Source organism: Pan paniscus, chromosome 1 (assembly GCF_029289425.2).
Source record: "Pan paniscus chromosome 1, NHGRI_mPanPan1-v2.0_pri, whole genome shotgun sequence".
NCBI lineage: Eukaryota > Metazoa > Chordata > Mammalia > Primates > Hominidae > Pan > Pan paniscus.
The window spans coordinates 21777821-21792526 of record NC_073249.2 but is presented as its reverse complement, the minus strand read 5'-3'; the positions used below and the strand labels follow the sequence as shown (position 1 = coordinate 21792526).

The 14706-nt window shown below is 41.3% G+C and overlaps 1 protein-coding gene across 1 annotated transcript in view; it reads left to right on the top strand.

The window, feature by feature from the left end:
- Positions 1-1296: 1296 nt before the first annotated feature.
- The window catches only part of PRSS38 (serine protease 38), a 33571-nt gene continuing 20161 nt past the window's right edge, over positions 1297-14706 (top strand). Inside the window, exons 1-3 of the mRNA XM_003814940.4 lie at positions 1297-2903; positions 3129-3291; positions 4209-4480. Of these exons, the coding sequence (XP_003814988.1) occupies positions 2756-2903; positions 3129-3291; positions 4209-4480 (583 nt within the window). The 5' untranslated portion in view covers positions 1297-2755. The remainder of the gene's footprint in view (positions 2904-3128; positions 3292-4208; positions 4481-14706) is intronic.

The following is a 14706-nucleotide window of genomic DNA, read 5'->3' as shown; positions in this document are numbered from 1 at the left end:
AGTTTTAATGGACTCACAGTTCACGTGGCTGGGGAGGCCTCACAATCATGGAGGAAGGCAAGGGGGAGCAAGTCATATCTTACATGGTGGCAAGCAAGAGAGAATGAGAACCAAGTGAAAGGGGTTTCCTCTTATAAAGCCATCAGATCTCATGAGACTTATTCACCACCATGAGAACAGTACAGGGGAAACTGCCCCCATGACTCAATTATCTACCACTGGAGTCCCTCCCACAACACATGGGAATTATGGGAGCTACAATTCAAGATGAGATTTGAGTGGGGACACAGCCAAACCATATCATTCCACCTCTGGGCCCTCCCAAATCTCATGTTCTCACATTTCAAAGCCAATCATGCCTTCCTAACAGTCCCCTAAAGTCTTAACTCATTTCAGCATTAACTAAAAAGTCCACAGTCCAAAATCTCATGCAAGACAAGGTAAGTCCCTTCTGCCTATGAACCTGTAAAATCAAAAGCAAGTTAGTTACTTCCTAGATACAATGGGGGTACAGGCATTGAATAAATACACCCATTCCAAATGGGAGAAATGGGCCAAAACAAAGGGGCTAAAGGCCCCATGCAAGTCAGAAATCCAGCGGGGCAGTCAAATCTTAAAGCTCCAAAATAATCTCCTTTGACTCCATGCCTCATATTTAGGTCATGCTGATGTAAGAGGTGGGTTCCCATGGTCTTGGGCAGCTCTGCCCTGTGGATTTGCAGGGTACAGCATCCCTCCTGGCTGCTTTCACAGGCTGGCCTTGAGTAACTGCAGCTTTTCCAGGTGAACAGTGCAAGGTGTCGGTGGATCTACCATTCTGGGGTCTGGAGGACAGTGGCCCTCTTCTCACAGCTCCACTAGGCAGTGCCCCAGTGGGGACTCTGTGTGGGGGCTTCAACCCCACATTTCCCTTCTGCACTGCCCTAGCAGAGGCTCTCAATGAGGGCCCCACCCCTGCTGCAAACTTCTGCCTGAACATCCAGGCATTTCCATACATACTGCGAAATCTAGGCGGAAGTCCCCAAACCTCAGTTCTTGACTTGTGTGCACCCACAGGCTCAACACCATGTAGAAGCTGCCAAGGCTTGGGGCTTGCACCCTCTGCAGCCATGGCCTGAGCTGTACCTTTGTCCCTTTCAGCCATGGCTAGAGCAGCTGGAATGCAGGGCACCAAGTCCCTAGGCTGCACACAGCATGGGGGCCCTGGGACTGGCCCAAGAAACCACTTTTTTCCTCCTAGGCCTCCAGGCCTGTGATGAGAGGGGCTGTGAGAAAGCTCTTTGACATGCCCTGGAGAGACATTTTCCCTGTTGTCTTGGCCATTAACATTTGTTTCCTCATTACTTATGCAAATTTCTGCAGCCAGTTTGAATTTCTCCTCAGAAAATGGGTTTTTCTTTTTCTATCACATCATCAGGCTACAAATTTTCCAAACTTTTATGCTCGGTTTCCCTTTTAAAACTGAATGCTTTTAACAGCACCCACGTCACCTCTTGATGCTTTGCTGCTTAGATATTTTTTCCACCAGATATGCTAAATCATCTCCCTCAAGTTTAAAGTTCCACAAATCTCTATGGCAGGGGCAAAATGCTGCCAGTCTCTTTGATAAAACATGGCAAGCATTACCTTTACTCCAGTCCTTATCTCCATCTGAGACCACCTCAGCCTGGATTTCATTGTCCATATCATTATCAGCATTTTGGTCAAAGCCATTCAACAAGTCTCTAGGAAATTCCAAACTTTCCCACATTTTCCTGTCTTCTTCCGAGCCCTCTAAACTGTTGCAACCTCTGCCTGTTACCCAGTTCCAAAGTTGCCTCCTGGCAGGGAAATTGTTTTGGGATGATTCAAGCACATTACATTTATTGTCCAGTTTATTTCTATTATTATTACATTGTAATATATCATGAAATAATTATACAACTCACCATAATGTAGAATCAATGGGATAAATTTTAGCAGGTATAAATGAAGGCTTAATGAATTTTTTTTTTTTTTTTTTTTTTTTTTTTGAGACAGAGACTTGCTCTGTCATCCAGGCTGGAGTGCAGTGGTGTGATCTCGGCTCACTGCAACCTCTGCCTCTCAGGTTCAAGCGATTCTCCTGTCTCAGCCTCCCAAGGAACCAGGATTTCAGTTGCACGCCACCACCTAGCCAATTTTTGTATTTTCAGTAGAGACAGGGTTTCGCCACGTTGGCCAGTCTAGTCTCAAATTCCTGACCTCAAGTGATCCATCTGCCTCACCCTCCCAAAGTGCTGGCATTATGGTGTGAGCCACGGTGCCCAGCCTATTTCTTTTTCTTTTCTTTCTTTCTTTTTTTTTTTTTTGATAGCTGGGTGGCAGATGTATAAATTGTCATTGACCTAACAGAATTAAGCTGGGCCATGGAGAAAACTGAGAACATCACGATTCAAAACACAGAATTCTCAAATGGACCAGTGTGTTTAGACCTGACTGTGGAATGGAATGCCACACCTAGGCATATGAGGTATGGTTGGGGCACTGTCACATGTCCAGCTTGGGAGCCATCATGTGCCCAGGTCGGGAGAGGTAAATCCACGAGACACAGACATGTGCTGGGGGTGCAGTCGCATGTCCAGCTCAGGTGCCCTCACTTGCTGGGAGTGCCATCTGCTAGTGGGAGCCAGTCACATGTTGGGGTGCAACCACCTGTTGGGGGCGCAATCCTGTGCTGGAGACACAGTCACGTGTCGGGAGCTAGTCACCCGCTGGGGGCGCTGCCTCGAGCCTCATGGCTGCCCCTGCTTCCGGCATGGGCCCACTCGGGCCCTCTGCCCTGGGCCTTCTGCTGCTGCTCCTGGTGGTGGCCCCTCCCCGGGTCGCAGCATTGGTCCACAGACAGCCAGAGAACCAGGGAATCTCCCTAACTGGCAGCGTGGGTAGGCCCTGCCCCAGGGGCGGATGGGCGGCTGGAGACAGTGCCCTTGGGGCGTCTCTCGGTGCTGGGCCCCTTCCCCCATGTCGCCTGCCCGCCCCTTCCCCTCCCCCATGTCCCCTGCCTTCCCTTCCTCCTGTGTCCCCTGCCCCTCCCCCACGTCCCCTGCCTGCCCTACCTCTCCCGTGGCTCCAGCATGGCTCCACCGTCAGCTCCGTTCTCCCTGCAGCCTGTGGTCGGCCCAGCATGGAGGGGAAAATCCTGGGCGGCGTCCCTGCGCACGAGAGGAAGTGGCCGTGGCAGGTCAGCGTGCACTACGCAGGCCTCCACGTCTGCGGTGGCTCCATCCTCAATGAGTACTGGGTGCTGTCGGCTGCGCACTGCTTTCACAGGTAAGGGGGCGCCGGCCTGGGATGGTGTGGGTAGCTGGGCCTGCACGGAGTGCCCACAGCGGCTTGGATGGACCCCACGCAAGCCTCCCCCGTCACCACTGTCGACTCCCTTCACCACTGTCGACCCGCGCAAGGCCAGGTCCCCACCAGTGAGGCTGGTCCCTAAAACACACAGCTGGGTCCCCATCCTTGAGGCTGGTCCCCCAAGTGCACAGCCAGGTCCTCAAGAGTGATGCTGGTCCCCAAGATCACGTCCAGGTCCTCATATGCAAGGCTGATCCCCTAAGTGTACAGTTAGGTTCCCATGAGCTAGGTTGGTCCTCAAATGAACAGCCTGGTCCCACGTGCAAGGCTGGTCCCCTAAGTGCACGACCAGGTCCCCACGAGTGAGGCTGGTCCTCAAGGGCACAGCCAGATTCCCACAAGTGAGGCTGGTCCTCAAGTGCACAGCCGGGCCCCACAAAAGTGAGGCTGCTCCTCAAGTGCACAGCCAGGTCCTCATAAGCAAGGCTGGTCTCTAAGCACCTGGCCTTCCCGATTGCTCCTCCAACAGCCTCATTCACCACAGCTGCCCTGCACAGCAGGCACGCCTCTCCTGTGGCCATCTGGCCTCCAGAGGGATGTGTGCAACCAGGTTGTCGGTAAGAGTCAGAGCAGGTCTCACATGCATAGGCTGCTGGCCTGTACAGCTGGTGGTCGTGTACAGACTTGGGTCCCCAGAGCCTCCATGGGCCAAGTCGACTCTTTAGAGGGCAACTCTGCCAGACAGCCAGATAGGTCCCTACTATGCTGCAGGAAGAAACTGGCTTTTCAATCCCACCGAGTGAGTGCCAGCCCCTTGCGCTTGGCCTCCCCAGGCCTGTGGGCTGACCACACAGGAAGCTGCGGGCATTGTGCCTCTGTTCTCACCCCCACAGGGACAAGAATATCAAAATCTATGACATGTACGTAGGCCTCGTAAACCTCAGGGTGGCCGGCAACCACACCCAGTGGTATGAGGTGAACAGGGTGATCCTGCACCCCACATATGAGATGTACCACCCCATTGGAGGTGACGTGGCCCTGGTGCAGCTGAAGACCCGCATTGTGTTTTCTGAGTCCGTGCTCCCGGTTTGCCTTGCAACTCCAGAAGTGAACCTTACCAGTGCCAATTGCTGGGCTACGGGATGGGGACTAGTCTCAAAACAAGGTAGGAATACAGTGCAGGGCTTTGTGGGCAGGATGAAGGCTTCTCTTCCACCACAGGGAAGAAAATGCTCTGCCAGCTAAGGGGGTCCAGGTGTTTGGGGACTGGAATCCCCACCTGTCAATCAACATTTATTTGTTTGTCAGTGTGGATATTTTGTTGTTTTGTTTTATTTCTGACTGGCTTTGTTGTATGCAGAAAAATACAGCTACTTTGATGTGAAGTTGGTATGCAGTATATCAAGAACACAAATTTAAAAGCAGTTTTCCTTAAGATTGTAAACAGAATTTAGAAATCTCTTTTAGCTTATCTAAAAACCGTTCGTTATTAAACTTTTCTCCAGAAAGCCCTGTGCATTCTTTCTAGATTTATACCTGGGCACTTTACAATATTTAGGTCTATTCAAAAGAGATTTTTAAAATTGCATTTGCTAATTAGTCACAGCTAATTAGCTGTGACTATGTGTGATTTTTGCACATTGATCTTATATCCAGTCATCTTATAGAATTTATTTTTAGTAGTTTATCAACTGATTATTTTGACAGTTCTAGACAAAAGATAATATTTTCTTCTAGTAAAGACTATTTTATCACTCTCTTCCCATATTTTATCTTTTATTTATTTTTCTTGTCTTCTTACAATGGTTGGAACCTCCAGTAGAAATGATGCCAGATCTTGTCTTGGTTTTGGTTTGATTGGAAATGCTTATAATGGTTCACTATAGCATTTGTGGCCAGGCCTGGAGATTTCAGGTTGATATATTACACCAGATTAAGAAAGTTACCTTTTATAGCTGATTTACTTAATTTTTAAAAAATTATAGAAAATTATTGATTTTATTGAAATGTTTGCGGCAACTCTTGAGAGGATCATATAGTTTTGCTCTTTTAATCTATTGATGCCAAGAATAGGCATTTAAGCTGGGTGCAGTGGCTCACACCTGTAAATCCCAGCACTTTGGGAGGCTGAGGTGGGAGGATCGCTTGAGCCCAGGAGTTTAAGACCAGCCTGGGCAACATAGTGAGATCCTGTCTCTACAAAAAATGCTGACTTAGCTGGGCTTGATGGCATGTGCCTGTAGTCCCAGCTACTCAGGATGCTAACGTGGAAAGATCTATTGATCCCAGAAGGTCAAGGCTGCAGTGAGCCAAAACTACATATCTGCACCAAAGCCTGGGCAACAGTGAGACCTTCTCTCAAAAAAAAAAAAAAAAAAAAAAGGTATTTAATGTGAGATGGGTCTAGAATTTTTTTTCTTAGCTGATTTTATCTTTGGCATGAGTGTACTGCTGACTTTGTAGAATGAATCAAAACTTTCCCATCTATTTGTATTCTCTGCAATAGTTTCTATTAAAGTAAAGATTAGCTATTTCTTGAAGGTTTGATGTGGCCATAAAACACTCTGATCCTAGTACCTTTTGCGGGTATAAATGATTACTCTATCTTACTCTCTGTTATGGCTACTGGTTCATTCCAATTTTAAAATTTATTCTTAGGCCAATTTTGATGGATTATATTTTTCTAGAAAGTTGTTCATTTTATTCCAGATTTTGAATATAATGATATTGTGTAAGACTGTAATTCATGTGCTCTTATTATTACTTTTCTGACCTCTCTTCATTCCTTATCATAGTTGCCAAAATTGTCTATTCTATTGCCTTTTTTATATAAAACTACCTGCTACAGATTTTGCATTGGTGTATGTGGGGAGATGGTGGTGCATGGGACTTTATATGTTGGGTGCTTTGCTATTCACTCCTATAGCCATCTATTCATTCGTTAAACTTTTTATACTCTAAGTTTGCTTAACCAAACTTTTCTAATTTTTTGAGCTGAAAATACAAAAGATATTCAACATTTCATACTTTTTCTATGAATAAATTGAAAATTATAACTTTTAAAGTCTCCTTTGGTCATGTTACAGGCTTTGAATTCTTACATATTTGTTATTCATTTCTCAAAAGTATGTGCACCCTATTTTGATTTTGTCTATATCCAAAAGTATAGGACAAAATTTTTCATATCTACAAAAAAGGCCATTGGAATTTTATAGGAATTGCATTGACTATTCAGACCGTGTTGAGTAATGTTGACATTTTAACAATATTAAACCTGCCTATCCATAAACATGGAATGTATTTCCATTTATTTGAGTCTTTAATTTCTTTCAGCAATGATTTATAGATTCGAGTATGCAAGTTTTTCACCTCCTTCATTAAATTTATTTCCAAGGTATGTTATTATTTTAGATGCTATTGTAAATGAAATTGCTTTTATAACTATCTTTTTTGGATTTTTCTTTGGGGGTGTATAGAAACACAACTGATTTTTGGCCGGGCACAGTGGCTCACGCCTGTAATCCTAGCACTTTGGGAGGCCAAGGCGGGCGGTTCACAAGGTCAAGAGATTGAGACCATCCTGGCCAACATGGTGAAACCCCGTCTCTACTAAAAATATAAAAATTAGCTGGGTGTGGTGGCACGTGCCTGTAATCCCAGCTACTTGGGAGGCTGAGGTAAGAGAATCACTTGAACCCAGGAGGTGGAAGTTGCAGTGAGCCGAGATCACGCCATTGCACTCCAGCCTGGGCGACAAGAGTGAAACTCCATCTCAAAAAAAAAAAAAAAAAAGCAACACAACTGATTTTTTATGTGTTGGCCTTATACCCTGCAACTTTACTGAATTTGTTTATTATATGTAGTAGTTTTGTTTTTTTAAAAAAGATTAATTGGGATTTTCTATGTATAGGATCATGTCATCTATGAATAGAGATTGTTTTACTTCTTTGTTTCCAATTTGAATGGCTGTTATTTCTTTTTCTTGTCTAAATTATCTGTCTAGAATTTCTAGTACAAATTAAATAGCAGTGACCAAAGTGGAAATCCTTGTTTTGTTTCTGATCTCATGGGAAATGCTTTCAGTCTTTAACCATTGAATATGATGTTAGCTGTCAGTTTTTAAATAAATATCTTAATGTTGATGAAGTTTTTCTACATCAATTGAGATGATCCTATGTTGTCTTTTTTCGTTTATTCTATTAATGTATATTACATAGATGGATGTTCTTATGTTGAATTACACTTGTATTCCTTGGATAAATCTCGCTTTGTCATGGTTTTATATGCTGTTGGTTATAGTTTGCTAATATTTTGCTGAGGGCTTTTACATCTATATTCTTAAAGGTATGCTCTGTAGTTATATTTTCTTATGGTGTCTTTGGCTTTGGCATCAGGATAATTCTTGTCTCATAGAATGAATTATGAAGTGTTGCTTCCTCTTCTATTTTTTGGTGGAGTGTGATAAAGATTGATTAATTCTTCTTTAAATATTTGGTAGAATTTACCAGTGAAGCCATCTGGTCCTATACTTTTCTTTGTTGGGAGATTCTTATTGTTGAATCAATCTCTTTACTTGTTATAGATCTTTTCAGATTTCCTATTTCTTCTGTGTAAGTTTAAATAATTCATACATTTGTAGAAATTTGTCTATTTCATCCAAGTTATCTCATTTGCAAGACAAGTTATTTCACAAATTTATAATCATTTTTGTGCATTTGTTTTTTGAATCCTGTTGCAAATAAAAAGTGGAATTAAAAACCAAATAAAAAGTGGAATTAAAAACCAAACTCACTTATGAGTGAGAACATGTGGTGTTTTGGTTTTCTGTTCCTGTGCTAGTTTGCTGAGGATAATGGCTTCCAACTCCATCCATGTCCCTGCAAAGGACATGATCTCATTTTATTTTTTTTTGCACAATATTCCATGGTATACATGTATCATATTTTTTTAATCCAGTCTATCATTGATGGGCATTTAGGTTGATTCCATGTCTTTGCCATTGTGAATAGTGCTGCAATAAATATATGCATGCATGTATCTTTATGATAGAATGATTTATATCACGGTTTAATGGTTTTTATATTTGCCCATGCATTTACCTTTACCAAAGTCCTTTAATTTGTCATATGGCTTTGACTTACTGTTTTGTGTCCTTTCTTTTCAATGTGAAGCACTCCAGTTAGCATTTCCTCTATGGAAGAGCTAGTGGTGCAGACTTCCATGGCTCTTGTTAATCCGTGAACGACTTAATTTCTCCCTCATTTCTGAAGGATTATGTTATCAGATATAGGATTCTTGGTTGAAAGATTTTTTCTTTTAGCACTTTAAGTACATCATAACACTGTCTTCTGATCTCCTTAGTTTTTTATGAGAAATTGGCTATTAATCTGATTGAGGATCCTTGTACATGACTAGACACTTCTCTCTTGCTCATTTCAAGATTCATTGCCTTTAGTTTTTGACAGTTTGATTATAATGTGTCTTGTTGGGGGTTATTTGAGTTTATAATACTTGAAGTTTGTTCAGTCTGAATTTGTAGATTTAAATATTTCAGCAGATTGCAAAATTTTGGACCATTATTTCTTCAAATGTTCTTTCTACCTCATTCTGTCTCTCTTCTCCTTCTGAAAATACCATAACACATATGTGGTTCATTTGATGGTGTCCCAGGAGTCTCTTAGGCTCTCTTTACTTTCCTTTCTTTCTTCCTTTCTAATCCTTAGATTTTATAATCTGAATTGTCCTATCTTCAAGTTCACCTATGCTCTCTTGTGCTTGCTCAAATTGTCTGCTTTGCCCCTCTAGTGAAGTTTTCATTTCAATTATTTGGCATTTTAATGCCAAATATTCTGTTTGGTTCCTTTGATAATTTCTGTTTACTAATAGTATCATTTTGTTCATATATTATTTTCCTGATTTTCTTTAATTCTTTGTCTATGTTTTCCCTGAGCTCTTTGAGCATATTTAATACACTTGTTTAAAGTCTTTGTCTAGACTTCTTTAGGGACAGTTTCTATCCATTTATTTTGTTTTCTTAAGTGGGCCATAGTTTTTTTCTGATTTTTGTTGTTATTATTACTATTATTGAAAACAGGAGTATTGAGTTTTATACTTTTGAATATATAATGAATGTTATATGTGGCTGAGTATTGATTATAATAATGTGTTAACTCTGGAAATAAGATTCTCTCCAACCCCAGGGTTTTCTGTGGTGTTTTGATTGTTGAAAGCTATAGTAGTCTGTTTAATGATTTTCCCAAACTATTTTGCAAAGACTGTATTCTTTCTCATGTTTGGTCACTGAAGTCGCTATTCCTTAGCTTCTGTTAGCTACTGTTTTGACAGTATTTTCTTGAATGCCAGGAGCTAAAAACCAACAAAACCAGAAATCTCTTCTTATGATCTTTGCAGGTTGGTCTGTGCCAAGGCGCTTTTTCAATACTTAGCTATGCTTGCACCAAGCCTAGGGATCAGCCTGAGGTGAAAGTTTTGGTCTTCTCAGGTTTACTTATGAGCATGTGTCTTACCCTGGGCATGTTCATGGCCTTCTAAATTCCCTCAAGTACAGAGGTGCTTTTTCTAAAAATCTTTTCCAATTTATTTACTTTTTAAATTATGTATTTTTTATTTTTATAGATTTAGGAGGTACAAGTGCAGGTTTGTTACATGGATATATTGCATAGGGGTGAAGTCTGGGATTTTAGAGTAACCATCACCCAAATAGTGAACATTTTACCCAATAGGTAATTTCTCATCCCTCATCACCTTCCCATCCTCCTACCTTGCTGAGTCTCCAATGCATATTATTCCACTCTCTGTGTTGTGAACTTTATTTAGCTCCCACTCATAAGTGAGAAGAAGCATTATTTGACTTTCTGAATTATTTCACTTAAGATAATGGCCTCCAGTTCCATCCACGTTGCTGCAAAAGATATGATTTTATGCCTTTTTATGGCTGAGTAGTATTCCATGGTGTGTATGATATATATTATTTATACATATAATATAAAATAATATATATACACAAACACACCACATTTTCTTTATCCAATCATTTGTTGATGGGCACTTAGTTTGGTTCCATTTTTTTTCTTTTTTGTTCATGCTGTCCCTGAGTGGGCTTGAAGGTTGGTTCTATATTGACATAGTTTGGATGTTTGTTTCCTCCAAATCTCATGTTAAAATGTGCTCCCCAGTGTTTGAGGTGGGGCCAGTAGGAGGTGTTTGGATCATAGGGGTGGATTCCTCATGAATGGCTTGGTGCCATCTTTGCAGTAATGAGTGAATTCTTGCTCCATTTGGTTTGTGCAAAAGCTGGACTAATGTTTAAGAGCCTAACATCTCTCTTGCTTCCTCTTGCATCATATGACATGCCTGCTTCCCTTTCACCTTCTGCCCTGATTATAAGCTTCCTGAGGTCCTCACCAGAGGCAGATGCTGGCACTATACTTCTTGTACAGTCTGCAGAACTGTGATCCAAAATAAACCTCTTTTCCTTATAATTTCCCCAGCCTCAGTTATCATTTATAGCTATGCAAAACAGACTAATAGCCATATTTTTGCTATTGCAAATAGTGCTGCAATAAACATGTGAGTGCAGGTATTTTTTGTACAGTGACTTATTTTCCTTTGGATAAATACCCAGTGATGGGACTGCTGGATTGAATGGTAGCTGTATTTTTAGTTCTTTGAGAGATCTGTATATAGTTTTCAGTAGAGGTTGTACTAATTTTCTTTTTTTTCTTCAACTTTTAAGTTCAGGGGTACATATGCAAGAGGTGCAGGTTTGTTATGTAGGTAAACATGTGCCATGGTGGTTTGCTGCACAAATTATCCCATCACCTAGTTATTAAGCCCAGCATCCATTAGCTATTCTTCCTAATGCTTTCCCTCCCTCTATCCCCCCAAAGAGGCCCCAGTGTGTATTGTTTCCCCACTCCCTGTGTCCATGTGTTCTCATAATTCAGCTCCCACTTATGAGTGAGAACATGTGATGTTTGCTTTTCTGTTCCTGCATTAGTTTGCTGAGGATAATGGCTTCCAACTCCATCCATGACCCTGAAAAGGACATGATCTCATTTTTTCATGGCTGCATAGTATTCCATGGTATACATGTACCACATTTTTTTATCCAGTCTATCACTGATGGGTATCTAGCTTGATTCCATGTCTTTGCTATTGTGAATAGTGCTGCAATGGACGTTTGTGTGCATATATCTTTATAATAGGATGATTTATATTACTTTGGGAACATACCCAGTAATGAGATTGCTGGGTCAGATGGTATTTCTGCCTCTGGGTTTTTGAGGACTCGCCACACTGTCTTCTGTAATGGTTGAACTAATTTACACTCCCACCAACAATGTAAAAAGTGTTCCTTTGTTCCTACAACCTCACCAGCATATGTTGTTTCTTGACTTTTTAGTAATAGCCATTCTGACTGACATGAGATGGTATCTCATTGTGGTTTTGACTTGCATTTCTCTAATGATCAGTGATGTTGAACTTTCTTTCATGTTTGTTGGCTGTATGTATGTCTTCTTTTGAGAAGTGTCTGTTCATGACCTTTGCTACTTTTTAATGGGGCTGTTTGTTTTTTTTTCTTGTAAATTTGCTTAAGTTCCTTGTAGACTCTGGATATTAGACCTTTGTCAGATGGATAGATTGCAAAATTTTTTCTCCCATTCTGTAGGTTGTATGTTCACTCTGATGATAGTTTATTTTGCTGTGCAGAAGCTCTTTAGTTTAATTAGATCCCATTTGTCAATTTTTGCTTTTGTTGCAATTGCTTTTGGTGTTTTTGTCATGAAATCTTTGCCTGTGCCTATGTCCTGAATGGTATTGCCTAGATTTTCTTCTAGGTTTTTTATTTTTTTGTTTTTTGAGACAGAGTCTCAGTCTGTCACAGGCTGGAGTGCAGTAGAGTGATCTCAGCTCACTGCAACCTCCAACTCCCTGGTTCAAGCAATTGTCCTGCCTCAGCCTCTGGAGTAGCTGGGATTACAGGCACATGCCACCACGCCCAGCTAGTTTTTGTATTTTTAGCAGAGGCAGGGTTTCACCATGTTGGCTGGGATGGTCTCAATCTCCTGACCTTGTGATCCGCCCGCCTCAGCCTCCCAAAGTGCTGCGATTACAGGCATAAGCCACCACGTCTGGCCTCTAGGTTTTTTAAAGTTGTGGGTTTTACATTTAAGCCTTTAATCCATCTTGAGTTAATTTTTGTATGTGGTGTAAGGAAGGGGTCTAATTTCATCTTTCTGCATATGGCTAGCTAATTCTCCCAGCACCATTTATTAAATAGAGAATCCTTTCCCCATTGTTTGTTTTTGTCAGGTTTGTTGAAGATCAGATGATTGTAGGTGTGCAGTCTTATTTCTGAGTTTTCTATCCTGTTCCATTGGTCTATGTGTCTGTTCTTGTACCAGTACCATGCTGTTTTGGTTACTGTAGCCTTATAGTATCATTTGAAATTGGGTAGCATGGTGCCTCCAACTTCATTCTTTTTGCTTAGGATTGTCTTGGCTATTCGGACTTTTTTTTTTTTTTTGTGCCATATGAATTTTAAAATAGTTTTCTTCGAATTCTGTGGAGAATGTCAATGGTAGTTTAATGGGAATAGTATTGAATCTATAAATTACTTTAGGCAATATGGTCATTTTCACAATATTGATTCTTCCTGTCTGTGAGCATGGAATGTTTCTCCATTTGTTTGTGTCCCCTCTGATTTCTTTGAGCAGTGGTTTGTAGTTCTTTTTGAAGAGGTCCTTCACTTCCCTTGTTAGCTGTATTCCTAGGTATTTTATTCTTTCTGTAGCAATTATGAATGGGAATTCATTCATGATTTGGCTCTCTGCTTGCCTGTTGTCAGTGTATAGGAATGCTAGCAAGTTTTGCATATTGATTTTATATCCTGAGACTTTGCTGAAGTTGCTTACCAGCTTAAGAAACTTTTGGGCTGAGACGATGGGGTTTTCTAGATACAGGATCATGTCATCTGCAAAGATAATTTGACTTCTTCTCTTCCTATTTGAACACCATTGATTTCTTTCTCTTGCCTAATTGCCCTGGACAGAACGTCCAATATTACATTTAATAGAAGTGGTGAGGCCAGGTGTGGTGGCTCATGCCTGTAATCCCAACATTTTGGGAGGTTGAGGCGGGTGGATCACCTGAGGTTAGGAGTTCGAGACCAGCCTGGGCCAACACGGTGAAACCCCATCTCTACTGAAAATATAAAAAAGTAGCTGTGCATGGTGGCATACATCTGTAGTCCCAGCTACTCGGGATGCTAAGGCAGGAGAATCACTTGAACCTGGGAGGCAGAGGTTGCAGTGAGCCGAGATAGTGCCACTGCACTCTAGCCTGAGTGACAGAGTGAACCCCCGTCTCAGGAAAAAAAAAAAAAAAGTGGTGAGAGAGGGCATTCTCTTGTGCCAGTTTTCAGGGGCAAATGACTGCCTCCAGCTTTTGCCCATTCAGTGTGATATTGGCTGTGGGTTTGTCATATATGGCTCTTATTTTGAGGTCTGTTCCTTCAACACCTAGTTTAGAGTTTTTAACATGAAAGGGTGTTTAATTTTACCAAAGGCCTTTTCTGCATTTATTGAGATAATCATGTGGTTTTTGTCATTGGTTCTGCTTATGTGATGGATTACGTTTATTGACTTGTGTATGTCGAATCACCCTTGCATCCCAGGGATGAAGCCAACTTGATTGTAGTGGATAAGCTTTTTGATGTGCTGCTGGATTCGGTTTGCCAGTATATTGTTGAGGATTTTTGCATTGATGTTCATCAAGTATATTGACCTGAAGTTTTGTTGTGGTCATTGTAGTATCTCTGCCAGGTTTTGGTATCAGGATGATGCTGGCCTCATAGAACAAATTAGGAAGAAGTTCCTCCTTTCAATTTTTTGTAATGGTTTCAGTAGAAATGGAACTGGCTCTTCTTTGTACCTCTGGTAGAATTCAACTGCAAATCCATCAGGTCCTGGGCTTTTTTTGGTTGGTAGGCTATTTATTACTGCTTCAATTTCAGAACTTGTTATTGGTCTGTTCAGGGTTTCAATTTCTTCTTGGTTCAGTCTTGGGAGGGTGTATGTGTTCAGGAATTTATTTTCTAGTTTCTTTTCTAGATTTTTTTAGTTTATCTGCATAGAAGTGTTTATAGTGTTCTCTGATGGTTGTTTGTATTTCTGTGGGGTCAGTGGCAATACCCCTCTTATCATTTCTGATTGTGTTTATTTGATTCTTCTCTCTTTTCTTCTTTATTAGTCTAGCTAGTGATCTATCTTATTAATTTTTTTTTTTTTTTAGAAAACCAGCTTCTGAATTCATTGATTTTTTGAAGGGTTTTTCATGTCTCTCTCTCATTCAGTTCAGCTCTGATCT